Source organism: Staurois parvus, unplaced genomic scaffold (assembly GCF_062004578.1).
Source record: "Staurois parvus isolate SC_StPar_1 unplaced genomic scaffold, SC_StPar_1.0 ptg000796l, whole genome shotgun sequence".
Classification (NCBI taxonomy): domain Eukaryota; kingdom Metazoa; phylum Chordata; class Amphibia; order Anura; family Ranidae; genus Staurois; species Staurois parvus.
In genome coordinates, this window is record NW_028318592.1 from 1,399,199 (window position 1) to 1,420,700 (window position 21,502).

The following is a 21,502-nucleotide window of genomic DNA, read 5'->3' on the forward strand; positions in this document are numbered from 1 at the left end:
GGCACGCAGAGTCATCTCAGTGGGCATGCCAGGAAGAAGAGGAAGAACGAGCTCTCCTGCGCACCCCCGGGGGAGCGCACCGGGCGATCTGTGTCCTACGGACACAGCTGATCACGCGACGTGGTAAAAGGCCAATCACAGCGTGTCCAATGACACGCTGATCACCGGGAAATGCAAATGCCGGTTCTCGGCTGCACTTTCCTCACGCTGTCAGATCGTGAGGAAAGTACTGCCGAAAACCGGCAGTTGTCAGAGCAGGGAACAGCAGTTCCCTGATGATCGGTGCCCAGCAGTGCACACAAGTTCCGCCCACCTGTGCCCACCAGTGCCACCCACCAGTGCCCATCAGTGCAGCCCAGCAGTGCTGCCAGTCAGTGCCACCAGTCAGTGCCCAGCGGTTGTGCCAGTCAGTGCCCAGCAGTGCCGCCAGTCAGTGCCCAGCAGTGATGTCAGTCAGTGCCACCTAACAGTGCTGTCTATCAGTACCCATTATCAGTGCCACCTATCTGTGACACCTCCTTAGTGCTGCCCATCAGTGCCACCCATCAATGATGCCCAGCAGTGCCGCCGGTCAGTGCCGTCTGTCAGTGCCTCCAGTTGGTGCTATCAGTCAGTGCCCATCATTTCCTGCATGTCAGTGCATCATCAGTGCCTACTCATCAATGCTCACCAGTGCCGCCTCATCAGTGCAACCTATCTGTGCCGCCTAATCAATGCCCATCAGTGCTGCCTATCAGTGCAGCCTCACCAACGCACATCAAAGAAGAAATATTACCTGTTTGCAAAATTTTAGAATAGAAGCAAAGGAAGCCTTTTATGTTTTAAATTTTTTGCTCTTTTCATTTATAGTGCAAAAAATAAAACACCCAGTGGTGATTAAATACCACCAAAAAAAGCTCTATTTGTGTGAAAAAATGATAAAAATTGCATATGGTTACAGTGTTGCATGACCGCACAATTGTCATTGTTAAGTGCAACAGCACTGAAAGCTGAAAATTGTCCTGGGCAGGAAGGGGGTAGAAGTGCCCGGTAGGCAAGTGATTAATTCCAGTGTTAGCACTTTTGAAATAAAGTTGGTATTGTGTTGCAGTTTGGGCACTCGGGCTCAAAAAGGTTTGCCATCACTGGCCTAGGCTATAAGAAGATTGCCAAGACCCTGAAACTGAGCTGCAGCATGGTGGCCAAGACCATACAGTGGTTTAACAGGACAGGTTCTACTCAGAACAGGCCTCGCCATGGTTGACCAAAGAAGTTGAGTGCACGTGCTCAGCGTCATATCCACAGGATGTCTTTGGGAAATAGATGTATGATTGCTGCCAGCATTGCTGCAGAGGTTGAAGGGGTGGGGGGTCAGCCTGTCAGTGCTCAGACCATACGCCGCACACTGCATCAAATTAGTCTGCATGGCTGTCGTCCCAGAAGGAAACCTCTTCTAAAGATGATGCACAAGAAAGCCCGCAAACAGTTTGTTGAAGACAAGCAGACTAAGGACATGGATTACTGGAACCACGTCCTGTGGTCTGATGACACCAAGATCAACTGATTTGGTTCAGATGGTGTCAGGTGTGTGTGGCGGCAACCAGGTGAGGAGTACAAAGACAAGTGTCTTGCCTACAGTCAAGCATGGTGGTGGGAGTGTCATGGTCTGGGGCTGCATGAGTGCTGCCGGCACTGGGGAGCTACAGTTCTTTGAGGGAACCATGAATGCCAACATGTACCGTGACATACTGAAGCAGAGCATGATCCCCTCCCTTCGGAGACTGGGCCACAGGACAGTATTCCAACATAACGACCCCAAACACACCTCCAAGACGACCACTGCCTTGCTAAAGAAGCGGAGGGTAAAGGTGATGGACTGGCCAAGCATGTCTCCAGACCTAAACCCTATTGAGCATCTGTGGGGCATCCTCAAACGGAAGGTGGAGGAGCGTAAGGTCTCTAACATCCACCAGCTCCGTGATGTCGTCATGGAGGAGTGGAAGAGGACTCCAGTGGCAACCTGTGAAGCTCTGGTGAACTCCATGCCCAAGAGGGTTAAGGCAGTGCTGGAAAATAATGGCGGCCACACAAAATATTGACACTTTGGGCCCAATTTGGACCTTGTCACTTGGGGTGGACTCAACTTTTGTTGCCAGCGGTTTAGACATTAATGGCGGTGTGTTGAGCTTACACTGTTGTACAAGCTCACTACGTCACATTGTAGCAAAATGTCATTTCTTCAGTGTTGTCACATGAAAAGATAGAATAAAATATTTACAGAAATGTGAGGGTTGTACTCCAGTGAGATACTGTATAATAGATGTCCAGAGCATTACATCAGAAAACAAGAACGCCCCACCCTCCCTTGCATCACAGTGCACATCCCTTACCTTGTGCTGCTGCCGAGAAAAAGCTGGGGGCAGAGCTGGGAAGCAGAACGTGCAGGGTCTGGAGGAGGACCAGAGGATGACTGGAGTCTGCTGAATGCTGGGACTAAGAGGTGGAGACCAGGGGTGCCGCAGTTGCACAGAGAGGAGCAGGATCTGATCTGTATACTTGCCTATGCTGAGGGCGCTCCTGTCCAGTCACATGTTCAGGTCCCAGCGCTGGCTTCAGTGAAGAGACGAAATTGCATCCATAGGCTTACTATGAGGCATCCGTTGTCGGCTGCTCCTCCTATACACTGAAGCTGACACTGGGACCCGATCATGTGACCAGACCGGAGTGCCCTCGGAATAGGTTAGTATACAGATCTTTCCTTTCACAGGGTAGATGGAATAGGCTTAGAAATGGGGGTGGGAGTCGATTTAAGTATAGTTAGTGTTTGACTGGACTTCCAGATTAAATAGTAATTATTTACCAATGGCTCCTGCTGCTGTCAATCACAGCCATTGAAGAGGTAGCAGGGCCAAGCACCGCTCTGTGTGTCATTAGCCCCATAACAGGCGGCTGGTGAGGGGGAGGAGCCAGGAGAACCAACAGGGGACACTGAGAAGAGGAGGATCAGGGCTGCTCTGCTGAAACCCATTTCATAGAGCAGGTAAATATGAGATGTTTTTTTTTTTTTTTTTTTTTTTTAAAAATCGAGCATTTACCATCACTTTACGTAACGCTGCAGCAGACCGAAGCCTGATGCTGACCATTTCTTCAATGTTTGTTCAGAAAAAAAAATGTGTCATCTAGAGTGAAAAATCTTACCCCGAACTTTGTAAAGCTTTCTTAGTTGCCTGCTCCAGAATGCAGGCACAGAGATCACAAATATAAAGAAGTATTGCTGCATAGACTTTGCTAATTAAGAGGCAATCTAATTTGCATCTTTTTGTGCCACTAATTTGCTTCAACCCGTCCCCTTCCACCAGGATGTCAGTAGTAAGTATAACAGGATGTGATCTGGGTGATTGATAGGTGTGGAGTGCTATGTAATGTGTTAAAAAGAAGACACCGGGTGATTTGTATCCCTTAAAATCAGGGTGGATTTGATTTAAATTAAACTGATTTAAATCACGATTTAAATCACTAGTCAGTAAGGCTGGATTTAAATCCTAGTTTTCTACATAAAGACTAATTCTTGCTGCTATAACTTTAATATACAAGTAGATGAAGATTTTTAGAATAACAACTTTTCATATTAGTTTTTTTATCCCCAGTTTATTAGGTTAATCATTCATATTTGGACAACTTTTCTGTTGTAGTTAGGAAGGAGAAAAATAATCATTGCCTTAATAATAACAATTTAAATAGATTTATTCAACTGAAACAATAACATTCCAGCATATGTGATTGGCTTAAACATCCATGTTTGTTAACTAATTTGGCTAAACAAAATATATATATTTTAAGAAACTTAGACTGTCAGCCCCTTCCTCCTCACACTTAGCTTCACTTTCTTCTTGTGCAGATCTATTCCACTCCAAACAATCAGAAAAATATAGTTTCTATTATATTCACTGAACTTCTTGAAACTTAGCACTGAAGGGGTTGATTCTGTATTCATAGGTTTGTAGAAGTTAGGATGAAGGTCTTTTTCTTAACTCTGTTCATGTTATAACATTTTTGCTGTGAAGAAGAGGCATGTGATCTCCGCTGAGTCAAATTCAGTTTTGAGAACTGCAAAAGTAATCCAATCATCTGTGATAATATCTTGTAGGCAGAGAAACTGCCCAATAATCTTACACAAACCTCTGGAAGAGCATGACATTGTGAATGGATTCATGGAATTTATTTACCAAAAAAATGAAACATATACAGCCTTATTCTACATAATTAAAAAACTAATCTTTATTTCATGATGGAATAACCTTTGGATGGTAATATATACAGTTGCAAGAAAAAGTATGTGAACCCCTTGGGATTACGTGGAGTTTTGCATGAATTGGGCATAAAATGTGCTCTGAACATCATCTAAGTCACAACAATAGAAGAACACAGTCTGCTGAACATAATACTACACAAACATTAGATGTTGCCATGGTTTAATTGCACATAACATGTAAACATTCACAGTGCAGGGAGGAAAAAGTATGTGAGGCCCTAGCTTAATGACTTCTCCCAGAGCTAATTGGAGCCAGGAGTGAGCCAACCTTGACTCCAATCAGTGTGATGATATTGGATGTGTTGCTGACAGCTGTCCTGCCCTTAAAAAACACACACCTGTTTTGGGTTTACTGATTTCAAGAAGCACTGTCTGATGTGAACCATGCCTTGCAGAAAAGAGCTCTCAGAAGACCTACGATCAAGAATTGTTGACTTGCATGAAGCTGGAAAGGGTTACAAAAGTATCTCCAAAAGCCTTGATGTTCATGTGTCCACGGTAAGACAGACTGTCTACAAATGGAGAAAGTTTAGCACTGTTGCTACTCTCCCTAGGCGTGGTCGTCCTGTAAAAATGACTACAAGAGCACAGTGCAGAATGCTGCATGAGGTAAAGAAGAATCCCAGAGTGTCAGCTAAAGACCTACAGAAATCTCTGGCACATTCTAACATTTTTGTTGACACATCTACAATAAGGAAAACATTAAACAAGAATGGAGTACATGGGGGGACACCACGGAGGAAGCCATTGCTGTCCAAAAAGAATATTGCAGCACGTTTGAAGTTTGCAAAAGAGCACCTGGATGTTCCACAGCACTATTGGCAAAATATACTGTGGACAGATGAAACCAAGATTGAGTTGTTTGGGAAGAACACACAGCACTATGTGTGGAGAAAAAAAGGCACAGCACACCAACATCAAAACCTCATCCCCACTGTAAAACATGGCGGAGGGAGCATCATGGTTTGGGACTGCTTTGCTGCCTCAGGGCCTGGACGGATTGTTATCATTGATGGGAAAATGAATTCCAGAGTTTATCAAGACATTTTGCAGGAAAACGTACGACCATCTGTCCGCCAACTGAAGCTCCGCAGAGGATGGGTGATGCAACAGGACAATGACCCAAAGCATACAAGTAATTCAACAAAACAATGGGTGCAACAGCACAGAATACGCCTTCTGGAGTGGCCCAGTCAGAGTCCTGACCTCAACCCAATTGAAATGCTGTGGCATGACCTTAAGAGAGCGATTCACACCAGACATCCCAAGAATATTGCTACACTGAGACAGTTTTGTGAAGAGGAGTGGTCCAAAATGACTCCAGATCATTGTGCAGGTCTGATCTGCAACTACAGGAAACGTTTGGTTGAGGTTATTGCTGCCAAAGGAGGGTCAACCAGTTATTAAGTCCAAAGGTTCACATACTTTTTCCTCCCTGCACTGTGAATGTTTACATGTTATGTGCAATTAAACCATGGCAACATCTAATGTTTGTGTAGTATTATGTTCAGCAGACTGTGTTCTTCTATTGTTGTGACTTAGATGACGTTCAGAGCACATTTTATGCCCAATTCATGCAAAACTCCACGTAATCCCAAAGGGGTTCACATACTTTTTCTTGCAACTGTATTCCTCAAAAAGCATTTTATTTAAAAAAAATCGATTTTAAATAAAAAAAATTGATTTAAATAAAAAAATTGATTTAAATTAAAAAAATCCGATTTAAATTAAAAAAATCCAATTATTTATTTTTTTTTTAATCATTTGATTTTTATCCACCCTGCTTAAAATGAACCCTTACTAGTCTCCAGTGAGCGAAGTGTATATATTTTCCTGTAGGACCCTTATACCATTTTTCCTTTTTTTTTTTTTTGCTATGTAATCTAGATTTTACTGAAGGAATCGGCAGATTTACTCTCTGATTGGCTGGATGCCCAGAAAGGAGGAGAAGTGACAGACAACTCCATCTTCTCGGAGCTGCCCCAATTCTGGGAAGGAGAGTACCACAAAGACATGGATGCGCTGAATGTGAGTAAAGTTCCTATTGTCATAGAATATTTCCTTACCTATCGCTGTGCTATATTAGAAATGCTAGTAAAATAAAACAAATGATATCCGCTCTGAATCTGAAAGTGTGAGGGAGCTGACACCACTAGGTAGTATACCACACCTAAATCAATGTGCATAAAGAATAAAAGTGTAGAGCCAATCATATAAAATTGTGTATGTAGTAAAACATATAATCAAAGGACATATGACAGAAATTCAAAAAACATCAAAATAAACGTCCATAGAATCAAAAGTTCAGTGAAAAAAAACTTGATAATGACAATCCATCATCATAAAAGAGCTCTTGCTTGCAGTAAAATAATTCACAAATGCCGTCACCATCTCTCTGTGAATTCAAAACTCACCAAAATTGATGACTGCCACTACAACAGCATAAACTCCCCTGTGTCTAAACAGAAATTGCAAAGGTGCACGTGACTGGCAAGTGATTGTGTCCACAGGAATCACTCTGTCTGGACGGGCTGTGCCGCCTAACAGTGCCGTCAGAGCCGCCTATCAGTGCCATATATGAGTGCTGACTTTCAGTGTACATCAGTGATGCCTCAAAGCCCATCAGTGCCACCTACCAGTGCTTCCTCATCAGCGCCCATCATTGCCACCTATCAGTGCCAATCACTGCAGCCTCATTAGCGCACATCAGTGAAGGAGGAAAATCACTTGTTTACAAAATTTTATAACAAAAACTAAGAAAAAATATTTTTTTTTTCAAAATTTTCAGTTGTTTTTGGTTTGTTTAGTAAAAAATAAAAAACCCCGGAAGTGAAATTATAATTTTTGGTTATAAACTAATTTGGGTTATTTTTGTTTTACTAAAAAAATACTTTTTGGCCAAGATTTATGACGAAAGATGATTATTTATTTGCAAATTTTTTTTTTAAGACAAACACTTTTTTCAAAACGTTTGGACTTTTTCATTTACCGTATTTTTCGCTCCATAAGACGCACCTGACCATAAGACGCACCTAGGTTTTAGAGGCAGAAAACAGGGGAAAAAAAAAATTCTGAACTAATGGACTGCAAACATAGTACAGGAGATGACCAGAGTCTGTGGACACAGTACAGGAGATGACCAGAGACTGCGGACACAGTACAGGAGATGACCAGAGACTGCGGACACAGTACAGGAGATGACCAGAGACTGCGGACAGTACAGGGGATGACCAGAGTCTGCAGACATAGTACAGGAGATGACCAGAGACTGCGGACACAGTACAGGAGATGACCAGAGACTGCGGACACAGTACAGGAGATGGACCAGAGACTGCGGACACAGTACAGGGGATGACCAGAGACTGCGGACACAGTACAGGGGATGACCAGAGACTGCGGACACAGTACAGGAGATGGACCAGAGACTGCGGACACAGTACAGGAGATGACCGGAGACTGCGGACACAGTACAGGAGATGGACCAGAGACTGCGGACACAGTACAGGAGATGGACCAGAGACTGCGGACACAGTACAGGGGATGGACCAGAGACTGCGGACACAGTACAGGGGATGACCAGAGACTGCGGACACAGTACAGGAGATGGACCAGAGACTGCGGACACAGTACAGGAGATGACCAGAGACTGCGGACACAGTACAGGAGATGACCAGAGACTGCGGACACAGTACAGGCGATGACCAGAGACTGCGGACACAGTACAGTAGATGGACCAGAGACTGCGGACACAGTACAGTAGATGGACCAGAGACTGCGGACACAGTACAGGAGATGACCAGAGACTGCGGACACAGTACAGGGGATGACCAGAGACTGCGGACACAGTACAGGCGATGACCAGAGACTGCGGACACAGTACAGGAGATGGACCGGAGACTGCGGACACAGTACAGGAGATGGACCGGAGACTGCGGACACAGTACAGGAGATGGACCGGAGACTGCGGACACAGTACAGGAGATGACTGCTGACCTTTGGGGAGGGAGGGGGAGCGGGTACCTGAATTTGACAGGTACCCGCTCTTACTTCCGCGGAGTTGTTCTTTGATCTTACCTGTTCCTCTATCCAGCCGTGTGCTGTCTACCCGGCTTCTGTAGTGTGGGCGCTCGGCGGACAGCCGGATGCCCAGTGCGCATAAGCGAGAAGCGCTGCGCGTTGTAATTGGTCCGGCGGCTTCTGGGATCTCTCATGTGTCCTAGGTACCACCTTACCATTCACAAAGAGCACCGCTTCTTACGCATGCGCACTTGGGACCCGGCTGTCACGCACACTACAGAAGCCGGGAAGACAGCGCGCCGCTGGATAGAGGAACAGGTAAGGTCCTACTGCATAGCTGAGCAGCCCAGTATTCTGACACGGCGACGGTGGAAATACCGGACCGGCCGCTCCATGTTCGCTCCATAAGACGCACTGACATTTCCCCCCCTTTTTTGGGGGGAAAAAAGTGCGTCTTATGGAGCGAAAAATACGGTATATAGCAAAAAAATAAAAAACCCAGTGGTGAATAAATACCGCCAAAAGAAAGCTCTGTCTCAAAAAAAATTATAACAATTTTATATGGGTACAGTGTTGCATGACCTCGCAATTGTCATTCAAAGTGTGACAGCGCTGAAAGCTGAAACTTGGCCTGGGCAGGAAGGGGGTATAAGTGCCCGGTAGGCGAGGGGTTAAACTCACTCTGGAGACACGGCCTACTTACTGATGAAATTTACAGCCTGGCGTTTGTATGCTGTTGGCTGATTTACTTGCTGAACCCTGAACCTGAGCCCAGGATAGTGCACGCTAGTGTGTTCTGAGCCCAGCCCTCTATAGTACTTTTAGCGGTAGGTTACAGATTACAAAATGTAAATATTCAAATATAAATTAAGTTTCATGGTAAATTGAAAACCCTTTCCCGACTTTTAGCACAGCTGCAATATTTCTAGAGTAGCATTGGCGTTCAGGGGAATGGAGAAAGCACTAAACAACGACTGGGAGCTGTCACGTCACCCATAGGCTCCCATGTCCCAATGGGTGCTCCTTGCTCTCCCCTGTAACTGCCACTGGGTGACAAAGGGGAGCCAGATCATGTGAGCGGACTGGAGTGGGCTGAAAATAGGTAAGTATCCACATCGTTCATGTACAGATTAGTCTGCATAGGTGTTTGGACAGGGGAGGGAGCACTTTTAAAACTAATTAGGTTTATGCTGAATATCTACTAGTCCTAAAATAAGAACTTTTATAGTACTTAACCCCTTGGCCCTGGCGCTTTAAGGGTTTCAGAAGCCGGGAGGCGGGGTTTTAGGCTCATGTGACTGCCGTGATTCACTGTCAGAGCGGTCACATGATCGGGAAAGGTCCCGATCGAAAGAGGAGATCGAGACCTTTCTGTGAGTACCGGATATGTGTGCTGGGTACATATGTTTTTCTTAATTGCACGCAAATGTGCGGGCCGCTCGATGTTAATCCCCAGACGCTGGGAGGCCGCATTTGCGTGTGGCCGGCGCAAAGAGGTTAAAGAGGTTTCACATTTAAAGTGGTTTGTAAAGGCTCAAGGTTTTTTACCATCATGTATTCTATGCATGAAGGTAAAATAACCTTCTGTGTGCAGCAGTGCCCCCAGCCCCCTCAATACTTTCCTGAGCCTCATCGCGATCCAGTGATGTGAATGACAGCCTTGGCTATCCCGGGTCTCTGCCTCCTCATTGGCTGAGATAGTAAGCGGGAGCCATTGTCATTCACAGCCAGTAGCCATAGCATTGTGGGGGCATCAGACAGAAAGGAGGAGCCAGGAGAGCCTGCGGGGGACCCGAGAAGAGGAGGATCCAGGCTGCTCTCTGCAAAACCACTACACACAGTAGGTAAGTATAGATATGTTTGTTATTTTCCTAAAAAAAAAAAACCCAAACCTTTAGAATCACTTTAAGTGAAAATTAATATATAGCTGTTGCATTTAAAGCCATTTAAAATATTCTATTACTCCTTTTTTTTTTTTTCTTTTGTCAGGTTCAACCACCAGATGTTCTTACACGGGTTAGTGAATATGTGCCAGAAATTGTAGAATTTGTGCAGAGAATTGTGCAGAATGGTTATGGGTAAGTCAGCCTTCTACCCCCAACCTCATTCCTGTCTGCCTGTTGTTCATGCTGTAGTGTGACTTCTGTTTCTTGTTCTTTGTATTCTTTTCTTTCTTTTTATCTCCTCACTCTTTCTCTCTCCCTTTTTTCTTTTTCTTTTTCTCTCTCTTCTCTCTCGCCTCTCTCTCCCCCCCTCTCTCTCTCTCTCCCCCCCCTCTCTCTCTCTCTCCCCCCCCCTCTCTCTCTCTCTCCCCTCCCTCTCTCTCTCTCCCCTCCCTCTCTCTCTCTCCCCTCCCTCTCTCTCTCCCCCCTCCCTCTCTCTCTCTCTCCCCTCCCTCTCTCTCTCCCCTCCCTCTCTCTCTCCCCTCCCTCTCTCTCTCTCTCCCCTCCCTCTCTCTCTCTCTCCCCTCCCTCTCTCTCTCTCCCCTCTCTCTCCCCCCCCCTCTCCCCCCCTCTCCCTCCCCTCTCTCTCTCATCTCGCTCTCCCCCTCTCCCCTCTCTCTCATCTCGCTCCCTCCCTCTCCCCTCTCTCTCTCCCTCGCTCTCCCCCTCTCTCTCTCCCTCGCTCTCTCCCTCGCTCCCCCTCCTCCCTCGCTCTCCCCCTCCTCCCTCGCTCTCCCCCTCCCTCGCGCTCTCCCCCTCCCTCGCGCTCTCTCCCTCCCTCGCGCTCTCCCCCTCCCTCGCGCTCTCCCCCTCCCTCGCGCTCTCCCCCTCCCTCGCTCTCCCCCTCCCTTGCTCTCCCCCTCCCTCGCTCTCCCCCTCCCTCTCTCACTCTCGCTCTCTCCCCCTTCTCTCGCTCTCGCTCTCTCCCCCTTCTCTCGCTCTCTCCACCTTCTCTCGCTCTCTCCACCTTCTCTCGCTCTCTCCCCCTTCTCTCGCTCTCTCCACCTTCTCTCGCTCTCTCCCCCTTCTCTCGCTCTCTCCCCCCTTCTCTCGCTCTCCTTCTCTCGCTCTCCTTCTCTCGCTCTCCTTCTCTCGCTCTCCTTCTCTCGCTCTCTCCCCCTTCTCTCGCTCTCCTTCTCTCGCTCTCCTTCTCTCGCTCTCTCCCCCTTCCCTCTCTCTCGCTCTCTCTCCCCCTTCCCTCTCTCTCGTTCTCTCCCCCTTCCCTCTCTCTCGCTCTCTCCCCCTTCCCTCTCTCTCGCCCCCCCCTTCCCTCTCTCTCGCTCTCTCCCCCTTCCCTCTCTCTCTCTCTCTCTCCCCCTTCCTCTCTCTCGCTCTCTCTCTCCCCCTTCCCTCTCTCTCGCTCTCTCTCTCCCCCTTCCCTCTCTCTCGCTCTCTCTCTCCCCCTTCCCTCTCTCTCTCTCTCTCTCTCCCCCTTCCCTCTCTCTCTCTCTCTCTCTCTCTCTCCCTCCCCCCTTCCCTCTCTCTCTCTCTCTCTCTCTCCCCCTTCCCTCTCTCTCGCTCTCCCCCCCCCTTCCCTCTCGCTCTCTCTCTCCCCCTTCCCTCGCTCTCGCTCTCTCTCTCCCCCTTCCCTCTCGCTCTCTCTCTCCCCCTTCCCTCTCTCTCTCTCTCTCCCCCTTCCCTCTCTCTCTCTCTCTCTCTCCCCCTTCCCTCTCTTTCCCCTTCTCTCTCTCCCTTCCTTCCCTCTCTTTCCCTTCTCTCTCTCCCTTCCTTTCCTCTCTTTCCCCTTCTCTCTCTCCCTTCCTTTCCTCTCTTTCCCCTTCTCTCTCTCCCTTCCTTTCCTCTCTTTCCCCTTCTCTCTCTCCCTTCCTTTCCTCTCTTTCCCCTTCTCTCTCTCCTTCCTTTCCTCTCTTTCCCCTTCTCTCTCTCCCTTCCTTTCCTCTCTTTCCCCTTCTCTCTCTCCCTTCCTTTCCTCTCTTTCCCCTTCTCTCTCTCCCTTCCTTTCCTCTCTTTCCCCTTCTCTCTCTCCCTTCCTTTCCTCTCTTTCCCCTTCTCTCTCTCCCTTCCTTTCCTCTCTTTCCCCTTCTCTCTCTCCCTTCCTTTCCTCTCTTTCCCCTTCTCTCTCTCCCTTCCTTTCCTCTCTTTCCCCTTCTCTCTCTCCCTTCCTTCCCTCTCTTTCCCCTTCTCTCTCTCCCTTCCTTCCCTCTCTACCCCCAACAACTTTCCTGTCTGCCTACTGTTCATGCTGTAGTGTGACTTTTCTATCTCTTGTTCTTTGTATTCTTTTCTTTCTCTTTTTCTCCTTCTCACTCCCCTCTCTCTCTCTCCCCTCCCTCTCTCTCTCTCCCCCTCTCTCCCCCCTCTCTCTCTCTCCCCTCTCTCCCCCCTCTCTCTCTCCCCCTCTCTCTCCCCCCCCTCTCTCTCCCCCCCTCTCTCCCCCTCTCTCTCATCTTGCTCTCCCCTCTCTCTCATCTCGCTCTCTCATCTCGCTCCCTCCCTCTCCCCTCTCTCTCTCCCTCGCTCTCTCCCTCGCTCCCCTCCTCCCTCGCGCTCTCCCCCTCCCTCGCTCTCCCCCTCCCTCTCTCTCCTCACTCTCTCCCCCTTCTCTCGCTCTCGCTCTCTCCCCCTTCTCTCGCTCTCTCCCCCTTCTCTCGCTCTCTCCCCCTTCTCTCGCTCTCTCCCCCTTCTCTCTCCCCCTTCTCTCTCCCCCTTCTCTCTCCCCCTTCTCTCTCCCCCTTCTCTCTCCCCCTTCTCTCTCCCCCTTCTCTCTCCCCCTTCTCTCTCCCCCTTCTCTCTCCCCCTTCTCTCTCCCCCTTCTCTCTCCCCCTTCTCTCGCTCTCCTTCTCTCGCTCTCCTTCTCTCGCTCTCTCCCCTTCTCTCGCTCTCTCCCCCTTCTCTCGCTCTCCTTCTCTATCTCTCTCTCCCCTCCCTCTCTCTCTCTCCCCTCTCTCTCCCCCCCCTCTCTCTCTCCCCTCTCTCCCCTCTCTCTCCCCCCCTCTCTCTCCCCCCCTCTCTCCCCCCCCCTCTCTCATCTTGCTCTCCCCTCTCTCTCATCTCGCTCCCTCCCTCTCCCCTCTCTCTCTCCCTCGCTCCCCTCCTCCCTCGCGCTCTCCCCCTCCCTCGCTCTCCCCCTCCCTCGCTCTCCCTCTCTCTCCCCCTCCCTCTCTCACTCTCGCTCTCTCCCCCTTCTCTCGCTCTCGCTCTCTCCCCCTTCTCTCGCTCTCTCCCCCTTCTCTCGCTCTCTCCCCCTTCTCTCTCCCCCTTCTCTCTCCCCCTTCTCTCTCCCCCTTCTCTCTCCCCCTTCTCTCTCCCTCTTCTCTCTCCCCCTTCTCTCTCCCCCTTCTCTCTCCCCCTTCTCTCTCCCTCTTCTCTCTCCCCCTTCTCTCTCCCCCTTCTCTCTCCCCCTTCTCTCTCCCCCTTCTCTCTCCTCTCGCTCTCTCCCCCTTCTCTCGCTCTCTCCCCCTTCTCTTGCTCTCCTTCTCTCGCTCTCCTTCTCTCGCTCTCCTTCTCTCGCTCTCCTTCTCTCGCTCTCCTTCTCTCGCTCTCTCCCCCTTCCCTCGCTCTCGCTCTCTCTCTCCCCCTTCCCTCTCTCTCGCTCTCTCTCTCCCCCTTCCCTCTCTCTCGCTCTCTCTCTCCCCCTTCCCTCTCTCTCGCTCTCTCTCTCTCCCCCTTCCCTCTCTCTCGCTCTCTCTCTCTCCCCCTTCCCTCTCTCTCGCTCTCTCTCTCTCCCCCTTCCCTCTCTCTCGCTCTCTCTCTCTCCCCCTTCCCTCTCTCTCGCTCTCTCCCCCTTCCCTCTCTCTCGCTCTCGCTCTCTCCCCCTTCCCTCTCTCTCGCTCTCTCTCTCCCCCTTCCCTCTCTCTCTCTCTCTCTCTCCCCCCTTCCCCCTCTCTCCCCCTTCCCCCTCTCTCTCTCTCTCCCCCTTCCCTCTCTCTCGCTCTCTCTCTCCCCCTTCCCCCTCTCCCCCCCCTCTCTCTCCCCCCTCTCTCTCATCTTGCTCTCCCCTCTCTCTCATCTCGCTCTCCCCTCTCTCTCATCTCGCTCCCTCCCTCTCCCCTCTCTCTCTCCCTCGCTCTCTCCCTCGCTCCCCTCCTCCCTCGCGCTCTCCCCCTCCCTCGCTCTCCCCCTCCCTCGCTCTCCCTCTCTCTCCCCCTCCCTCTCTCACTCTCGCTCTCTCCCCCTTCTCTCGCTCTCGCTCTCTCCCCCTTCTCTCGCTCTCTCCCCCTTCTCTCGCTCTCTCCCCCTTCTCTCGCTCTCTCCCCCTTCTCTCTCCCTCTTCTCTCTCCCCCTTCTCTCTCCCTCTTCTCTCTCCCCCTTCTCTCTCCCCCTTCTCTCTCCCCCTTCTCTCTCCCCCTTCTCTCTCCCCCTTCTCTCTCCCCCTTCTCTCCCCCCCTTCTCTCTCCCCCTTCTCTCTCCCCCTTCTCTCGCTCTCCTTCTCTCGCTCTCCTTCTCTTGCTCTCCTTCTCTCGCTCTCTCCCCCTTCTCTCGCTCTCTCCCCCTTCTCTCGCTCTCTCCCCCTTCTCTCGCTCTCCTTCTCTCGCTCTCCTTCTCTTGCTCTCCTTCTCTCGCTCTCCTTCTCTCGCTCTCTCCCCCTTCTCTCGCTCTCTCCCCCTTCTCTCGCTCTCTCCCCCTTCTCTCGCTCTCCTTCTCTCGCTCTCTCCCCCTTCTCTCGCTCTCCTTCTCTCGCTCTCCTTCTCTCGCTCTCCTTCTCTCGCTCTCCTTCTCTCGCTCTCTCCCCCTTCCCTCGCTCTTGCTCTCTCTCTCCCCCTTCCCTCTCTCTCGCTCTCTCTCTCCCCCTTCCCTCCCTCTCGCTCTCTCTCTCCCCCTTCCCTCCCTCTCGCTCTCTCTCTCCCCCTTCCCTCTCTCTCGCTCTCTCTCTCTCCCCCTTCCCTCTCTCTCGCTCTCTCTCTCTCCCCCTTCCCTCTCTCTCGCTCTCTCTCTCTCCCCCTTCCCTCTCTCTCGCTCTCTCTCTCTCCCCCTTCCCTCTCTCTCGCTCTCTCTCTCTCCCCCTTCCCTCTCTCTCGCTCTCTCTCTCTCCCCTTCCCTCTCTCTCGCTCTCTCTCTCTCCCCCTTCCCTCTCTCTCGCTCTCTCTCTCTCCCCCTTCCCTCTCTCTCGCTCTCTCTCTCTCCCCCTTCCCTCTCTCTCGCTCTCTCTCTCTCCCCCTTCCCTCTCTCTCGCTCTCTCTCTCCCCCTTCCCTCTCTCTCGCTCTCTCTCTCTCCCCCCTTCCCTCTCTCTCCCCTTCTCTCTCTCCCTTCCTTTCCTCTCTTTCCCCTTCTCTCTCTCCCTTCCTTCCCTCTCTTTCCCCTTCTCTCTCTCCCTTCCTTCCCTCTCTACCCCCAACAACTTTCCTGTCTGCCTACTGTTCATGCTGTAGTGTGACTTTTCTATCTCTTGTTCTTTGTATTCTTTTCTTTCTCTTTTTCTCCTTCTCACTCTGTTTCGCTCTCCCTTTTCCCGCCGCGCGCGCGCTCTCTCTCTCTCCCTTCTCTCTCTCTCTCCCTTCTCTCTCTCTCTCCCTTCTCTCTCTCTCTCCCTTCTCTCTCTCTCTTCCTTCTCTCTCTCTCTCCCTTCTCTCTCTCTCTCCCTTCTCTCTCTCTTGTAATAAATCTTGTTCTTTTGCAGCTACGTATCCAACGGCTCTGTATACTTCAGCACAGCCAAGTTTCACTCCAGTGATAAACATTACTATGCCAAGCTGGTACCGGAGGCCGTTGGTGATCAAAATGCTCTTCAGGAGGGAGAAGGTACTGGAATTCTCTTACACTAAATGATTAGTCTGTGGACTGTATCTGATCTCTGTGGTATAATGACCAAGTGTGATCTTCCTCATATGTAAAGGTGATCTCAGCATTTCTGCTGATCGGTTAAGTGAGAAGCAGTCACCCAATGACTTTGCTCTATGGAAGGCCTCAAAACCCGGGGAGCCATCGTGGGATTCTCCATGGGGAAAGGTAACATTAAAGAAAAATAATCTGTTTACTTCTACTATAAAAGTAGCCTAAATCAACACAGGAGGCACACTCTCGCACACGTTTTCCTAAAATAAAATAACAGAAGTTTTTTCATACTTTTCTATGTGACCGTTTTAAAGAGAACCAGTCAAAAGTGGCTGACTCCACCGAGGAGCCTTAAATATATTTCTACCCAAACACCAAATTGTTGTATATTGCAGTTTACTAATCCTGGTGATTACATTTGTTTCCTTTATTCCAGGCTTTTTTTTTTTCATCTGGTCAGCTTGTCAGTAGTAACACACTTCCTGTCTTGTGACAGCGCTGGTTCATTTTACTTTAGGGAGCGGCGGTTGTCACACTAAGCTGCTCTCATGATGTGGACTTCCTCTTCCTCACATGGACAGCAGGGAAATTTGTAGTTTACAAATTATGGCTTAGAAGTAAGATAACATTCTTTGAGCTTTCCGTTCAGTTCACATAAAGTGAGAAGAAAACTGCATTTCTGGCAAGATCAATGGGTAGTTTCTATACTTGCTGAAAATGTTTTCAGCCTGAAAAAAAGAAAACGAACATAACTGCCACCTCCTTAAAGATATTCTAAAGGTTTCGTTTTTTTGTTTGTAAAATAACAAACATGTCTGTACTTACTCGCAGACTCTCCTGGCCCTTCCTCCTGTCGGGTGCCCCCACAGCAAGCAGCTTGGTATGGGGGCACCCGCTTCTCTGTGTGCCCATTCACACACGGAGCCGCGACATGGCCCCCCCCCCCTTTTAAAGAGACATCCATGCATAATAAAAGTTACATTGTTTGTCGCTGTTGCACAGGCGTGCGCAATTTCAAAGCGTGACATGTTTGGTATCTATTTACTCGACGCAGCATTATCATCTTTTAAATTTTACCAAGCAATTTGGTATTTTATGGTGTTTTTGTGCATTAAAATTAGAAATGGTGTATTTTAGATGTAAAAAATTGCAACATCCACCATTTTATTCTCTGGGGTCTCTGCTGTAAAAATATATAGATAAAATGTTTGGGGGTTCTAAGGCATTTTCTAACAAACAACAAAACAAAAAGTGTCAGAAAAGATCTGGTCTTAAAGTGGGTATTACAGAGGCTTGTTTTCCTTTTTTCACATTGTTGCATGTGGATTACTTTGAAAAAGAGATCCATTGTGTGCAACCTTGTGAAAAAATGAAGTACACGTAACCCTTTCATGCCCAGAAGCCAAGGGTGTACAGTGTTAGATCATCTTCTCAATTTTTCTGAAAAGCAAATTTTGAAGTCATTTTAAGTTAAATTTTTAAAATGGTTGTTACTCTTCATCTACCTCTTTATTTAGAAATTGTTTGAAACTGAATATGTTTAATATGTTAACATAACTTATTTCATTTTTTTTTAAAACTATACATCAAGCATCACAAAATGGAAGACCGCGGTCCGGATCCGGACTTCGCCGCTGTCCTTTCCGGAGCCGTGGTCACACCATTTAGGAGCCTTTCTTCTCCCTGGTCTCCGCGGGGGATAGTAATGAACAGAGAGTGGGAGGTACAGCTGCATTGGACCACTGGGTGTTTCTAACAACCAATCACCAGCTTGTTAATAGGAAAATGTGACCTCGGCTCCCTGCTCCCGCACTCCATCCAATGCTGCTGTGCCTCCCGGCCGCTCTCACCTCTGTGTAAGGTAGGCAAGAGGAACATAGCTAGGAAGGGGGGATGCAGAAGGTGACATGTGCGTTTTGAAGGTGGTGGCAGATGAGAAGGGACAGAGCACTTTTTTGTGGGGGGATGGCGATGTGATAGGGGAGCAGTGCTGTGGGGGGAGGGGTCAAAGATGTTAAGGGGGGCAAGTGCTGGTGGGGAGGGGATATGTTAAGGGGGGCAAGTGCTGGCGCGGAGGGGAGATGTTAAGGGGGGCAAGTGCTGGTGGGAAGGAGAGATGTTAAGGGGGGGCAAGTGCTGGTGGGGAGGGGAGATGTTAAGGGGGGCAAGTGCTGGGGGGGAGGGGAGATGTTAAGGGGGGCAAGTGCTGGTGGGGAGGGGAGATGTTAAGGGGGGCAAGTGCTGGTGGGGAGGGGAGATGTTAAGGGGGGCAAGTGCTGGTGGGGAGGGGAGATGTTAAGGGGGGCAAGTGCTGGTGGGAAGGAGAGATGTTAAGGGGGGGCAAGTGCTGGTGGGGAGGGGAGATGTTAAGGGGGGCAAGTGCTGGGGGGGAGGGGAGATGTTAAGGGGGGCAAGTGCTGGTGGGGAGGGGAGATGTTAAGGGGGGCAAGTGCTGGTGGGGAGGGGAGATGTTAAGGGGGGCAAGTGCTGGTGGGGAGGGGAGATATGAAGGGGGTGCAGTGCTATTGGGTTGGAGGAGATGTAAAGGGAGGGGCAAGTGGTGTGGAGATGTAAAGGGGTGCTGTGGGGTTGATGAGGGGAAATGTGAAGGGGGCAGTGCTGTGGAGTGAGGGATGTAAAGGGGGGGCAGTGCTGTGGGGGGTGGGGGGGTTCAATGTGAAGGGAGCAGTGGACATTATTGGGAAGGGGAAACTGATGTGAATTGGGTGACTGTGATGGGGACTGAGGACACTGATGAATGGAATTGTGATATAAAATGAAGGGGCTTTGATGGGAGGGATCTGTGACATCACAGAAATATGCCGTTCAGAGCTTTGCTAGAAGAAAATTTTACTCATCGGACCTCCATAAATTTTAATTCAATACCTCTGCCATACATTAGTAGATAATTATTAAATGTGTTGTGATTTAAATCTGCATCTACTTTTTGTAAAGGGTCGTCCTGGGTGGCACATCGAGTGTTCAGCAATGGCAGGCTCCATCTTGGGAGAATCCATGGACATCCATGGAGGAGGATTTGATCTGCGCTTCCCTCATCATGACAATGAGCTGGCTCAGTCAGAGGTATAGAAAGATAAAGACAAAATCACCAATCTCGGTTTGTTCTGCACCTTCTCTGTTTGCCTAAACCCGCCTCTGGTTTGTCACAGGCCTACTTTGACAATGACCATTGGGTACGCTACTTCCTCCATACGGGTCACCTGACCATCGCAGGCTGCAAAATGTCCAAATCTCTGAAGAACTTCATCACTATTCAAGATGCACTACAGAGAAATACAGGTACTGATACAGCAATTCTAAGTTGTAGTCGGATTTAATCGGAAGAGCATTGTGTGTGAATGCTACTTTGTTCTTGTTAAAATTTGTCACGAGTAATGAAATGATCCAAAGATTTACGTTTTGGGACTGTTGAAGCAATAAATCCAAAGAATCCAATACAATGTTAGTATTCTACCTCCAGATCAGTGAAGGATTGTCCTTGTGTTGATGGGCTTTTGTTTGCTTCAAAACTGCTTTTCTTTCTATACAAGGCTATGGGAAGGCAAAAGATCTTTGAAGGAAGTTGATGCAGCCTAGGAGGATGTCGGATGCACATACATTTCAGATGAAAGCAGAATGCAACTTAACCCCTCGCCTACCGGGCACTTATACCCCCTTCCTGCCCACGCCAATTTCCAGCTTTCAGCGCTGTCACACTTTGAATGACAATTGCGCGGTCATGCAACACTGTACCCATATTACATTTTTATAATTTTTTTGAAACAGAGCTTTCTTTTGGTGGTATCTAATCACCTCTAGGATTTTTATTTTTTCTTAAACAAACCAAAAACCACTGACAATTTTGAAAAAAAAAAAAGTTTTTTTTCTTAGTTTTTGTTATACAGTTTTCTAAATACGTGATTTTTCTCCTTCACTGATGTGCGCTAATGAGGCTGCAGTGATGGGCACTGATAGGCTGCACTGATGGACACTGATAGGTGCACTGATGGGCACTGATGAGGAGGCACTGGTAGGTTGCACTGACAGGCATCACTGATGGGCACTGAAAGGCAGCACTGATACAAGACACTGTTAGGCGGCACTGTCTGGCACTGTTAGGCGGCACTGTCTGGCACTGTTAGGCGGCACTGACTGGCACTGTTAGGCGGCACTGATTGGCATTGATAGGTAGCACTGACTGGCACTGATGGGTAACATTGAAAGGCAGCTCAGGTGGGCACTGATATGTGGCATTGATGTGGCACTGATGGTCACTGGCACGTGGCACTGATGAGCACTGACTGCTGGCACTGATGGACACTGACAGGTGGCACTTCTGGGGCCACACTGATCATCAGGGCACACTGATCATCAGTCACCTGATGATCAGTGTACATGTCCCCTCCGCGGAAAGCCGATTGCCGGCTTCTCTCTCGAGCTGTCAGCGTGACAGCTCGAGAGGAGAGAAATGCTGATAACCGGCATTTCAGTGTTTTACATGTGATCAGCTGTGATTGGACACAGCTGATCACATGACCGAGCTGACATCTTTGGCTCTTTCCGTGGTCCGCTGTGTCCGAGGGACACAGCGCACCGGCGATCGCCACGCTCCCTGAGCCGCGCATGCGTGGTGAGAATGGAAGGACGTCATATGACGTCCTATCAGAACGAGAGAACCACCTTGCGCCGTCATTGTACTATATGGTGGGCGGGAGGTGGTTAAAGCAAGCTACTTTTGCCTATAGTCACAAACCCAGAGTCCACTGATGTAAACCTGTTTTCTGAGTGGTTGCTACTGAAGTTTCCAGACAACCATTGCACTTCTGTCTGCTTCTGTATGTTTCAGACGGTTCCTGACCAGCATTCAGTAGTCCGCTCTTCATTAACCACTTCCAGTCCGGACACTTTCACCCCCTTCCTGTCCAGGCTAATTTTCAGCTTTCAGCGCTATCACACTTTGAATAACAATTGCTCGGTCATGCAACACTATACCCATATGAAGTTTTTATATATTTTTTTTTTTTTAGACAGATAAAACTTTATTTTGGTGGTATTTATTCACCACTGGGATTTTTATTTTTTCTCTTGCTATATAAGTGAAAAAAGTCCAAAAATTAAAAAAAATTTTGCTAATAATCTTTCTTCATAAATCTTGGCCAAAATGTATTCAGCTATCTTTTTAGTAAAAAAAAAATCCAAATTAGTTTATAACCAAAAATTATACTTTTTTCAAAAATTATTTTTACATTTTTTATTTTTTTAATTTTTTTATGTTTTTTTAACATACTGTCACCCTAGCAGTGCAGTGTCACCATAATGACACTCTACTACTTGTGGGGGGTGATGAAGATTTTTTTTTACACCCTTGAAGGCTGTAAAAGCAATAATTTATCTTTCTCTCTGGATGCATTCTTGCAGTCATGAGAAATGCTGTGAGAGCAGTGATTGGTTACAGCTTCTCACATGGAACAAGGCTGCTGTGACTGGCCCTGTACCATGTGATCTCTGTGATCATTC

General features: G+C 48.7%; 1 protein-coding gene across 3 annotated transcripts in view; it reads left to right on the plus strand.

The window, feature by feature from the left end:
- The window catches only part of LOC149444254 (cysteine--tRNA ligase, cytoplasmic-like), a 93,338-nt gene that overhangs the window by 56,066 nt on the left and 15,770 nt on the right, over window positions 1-21,502 (plus strand). For all 3 annotated transcript variants that reach the window (XM_089654764.1, XM_089654762.1, XM_089654763.1), the window contains 6 exons: window positions 6,179-6,319; window positions 10,298-10,386; window positions 15,831-15,952; window positions 16,047-16,159; window positions 18,941-19,069; window positions 19,156-19,285. In XM_089654764.1, coding sequence (XP_089510890.1) covers window positions 6,179-6,319; window positions 10,298-10,386; window positions 15,831-15,952; window positions 16,047-16,159; window positions 18,941-19,069; window positions 19,156-19,285 — 724 coding nt within the window. The remainder of the gene's footprint in view (window positions 1-6,178; window positions 6,320-10,297; window positions 10,387-15,830; window positions 15,953-16,046; window positions 16,160-18,940; window positions 19,070-19,155; window positions 19,286-21,502) is intronic.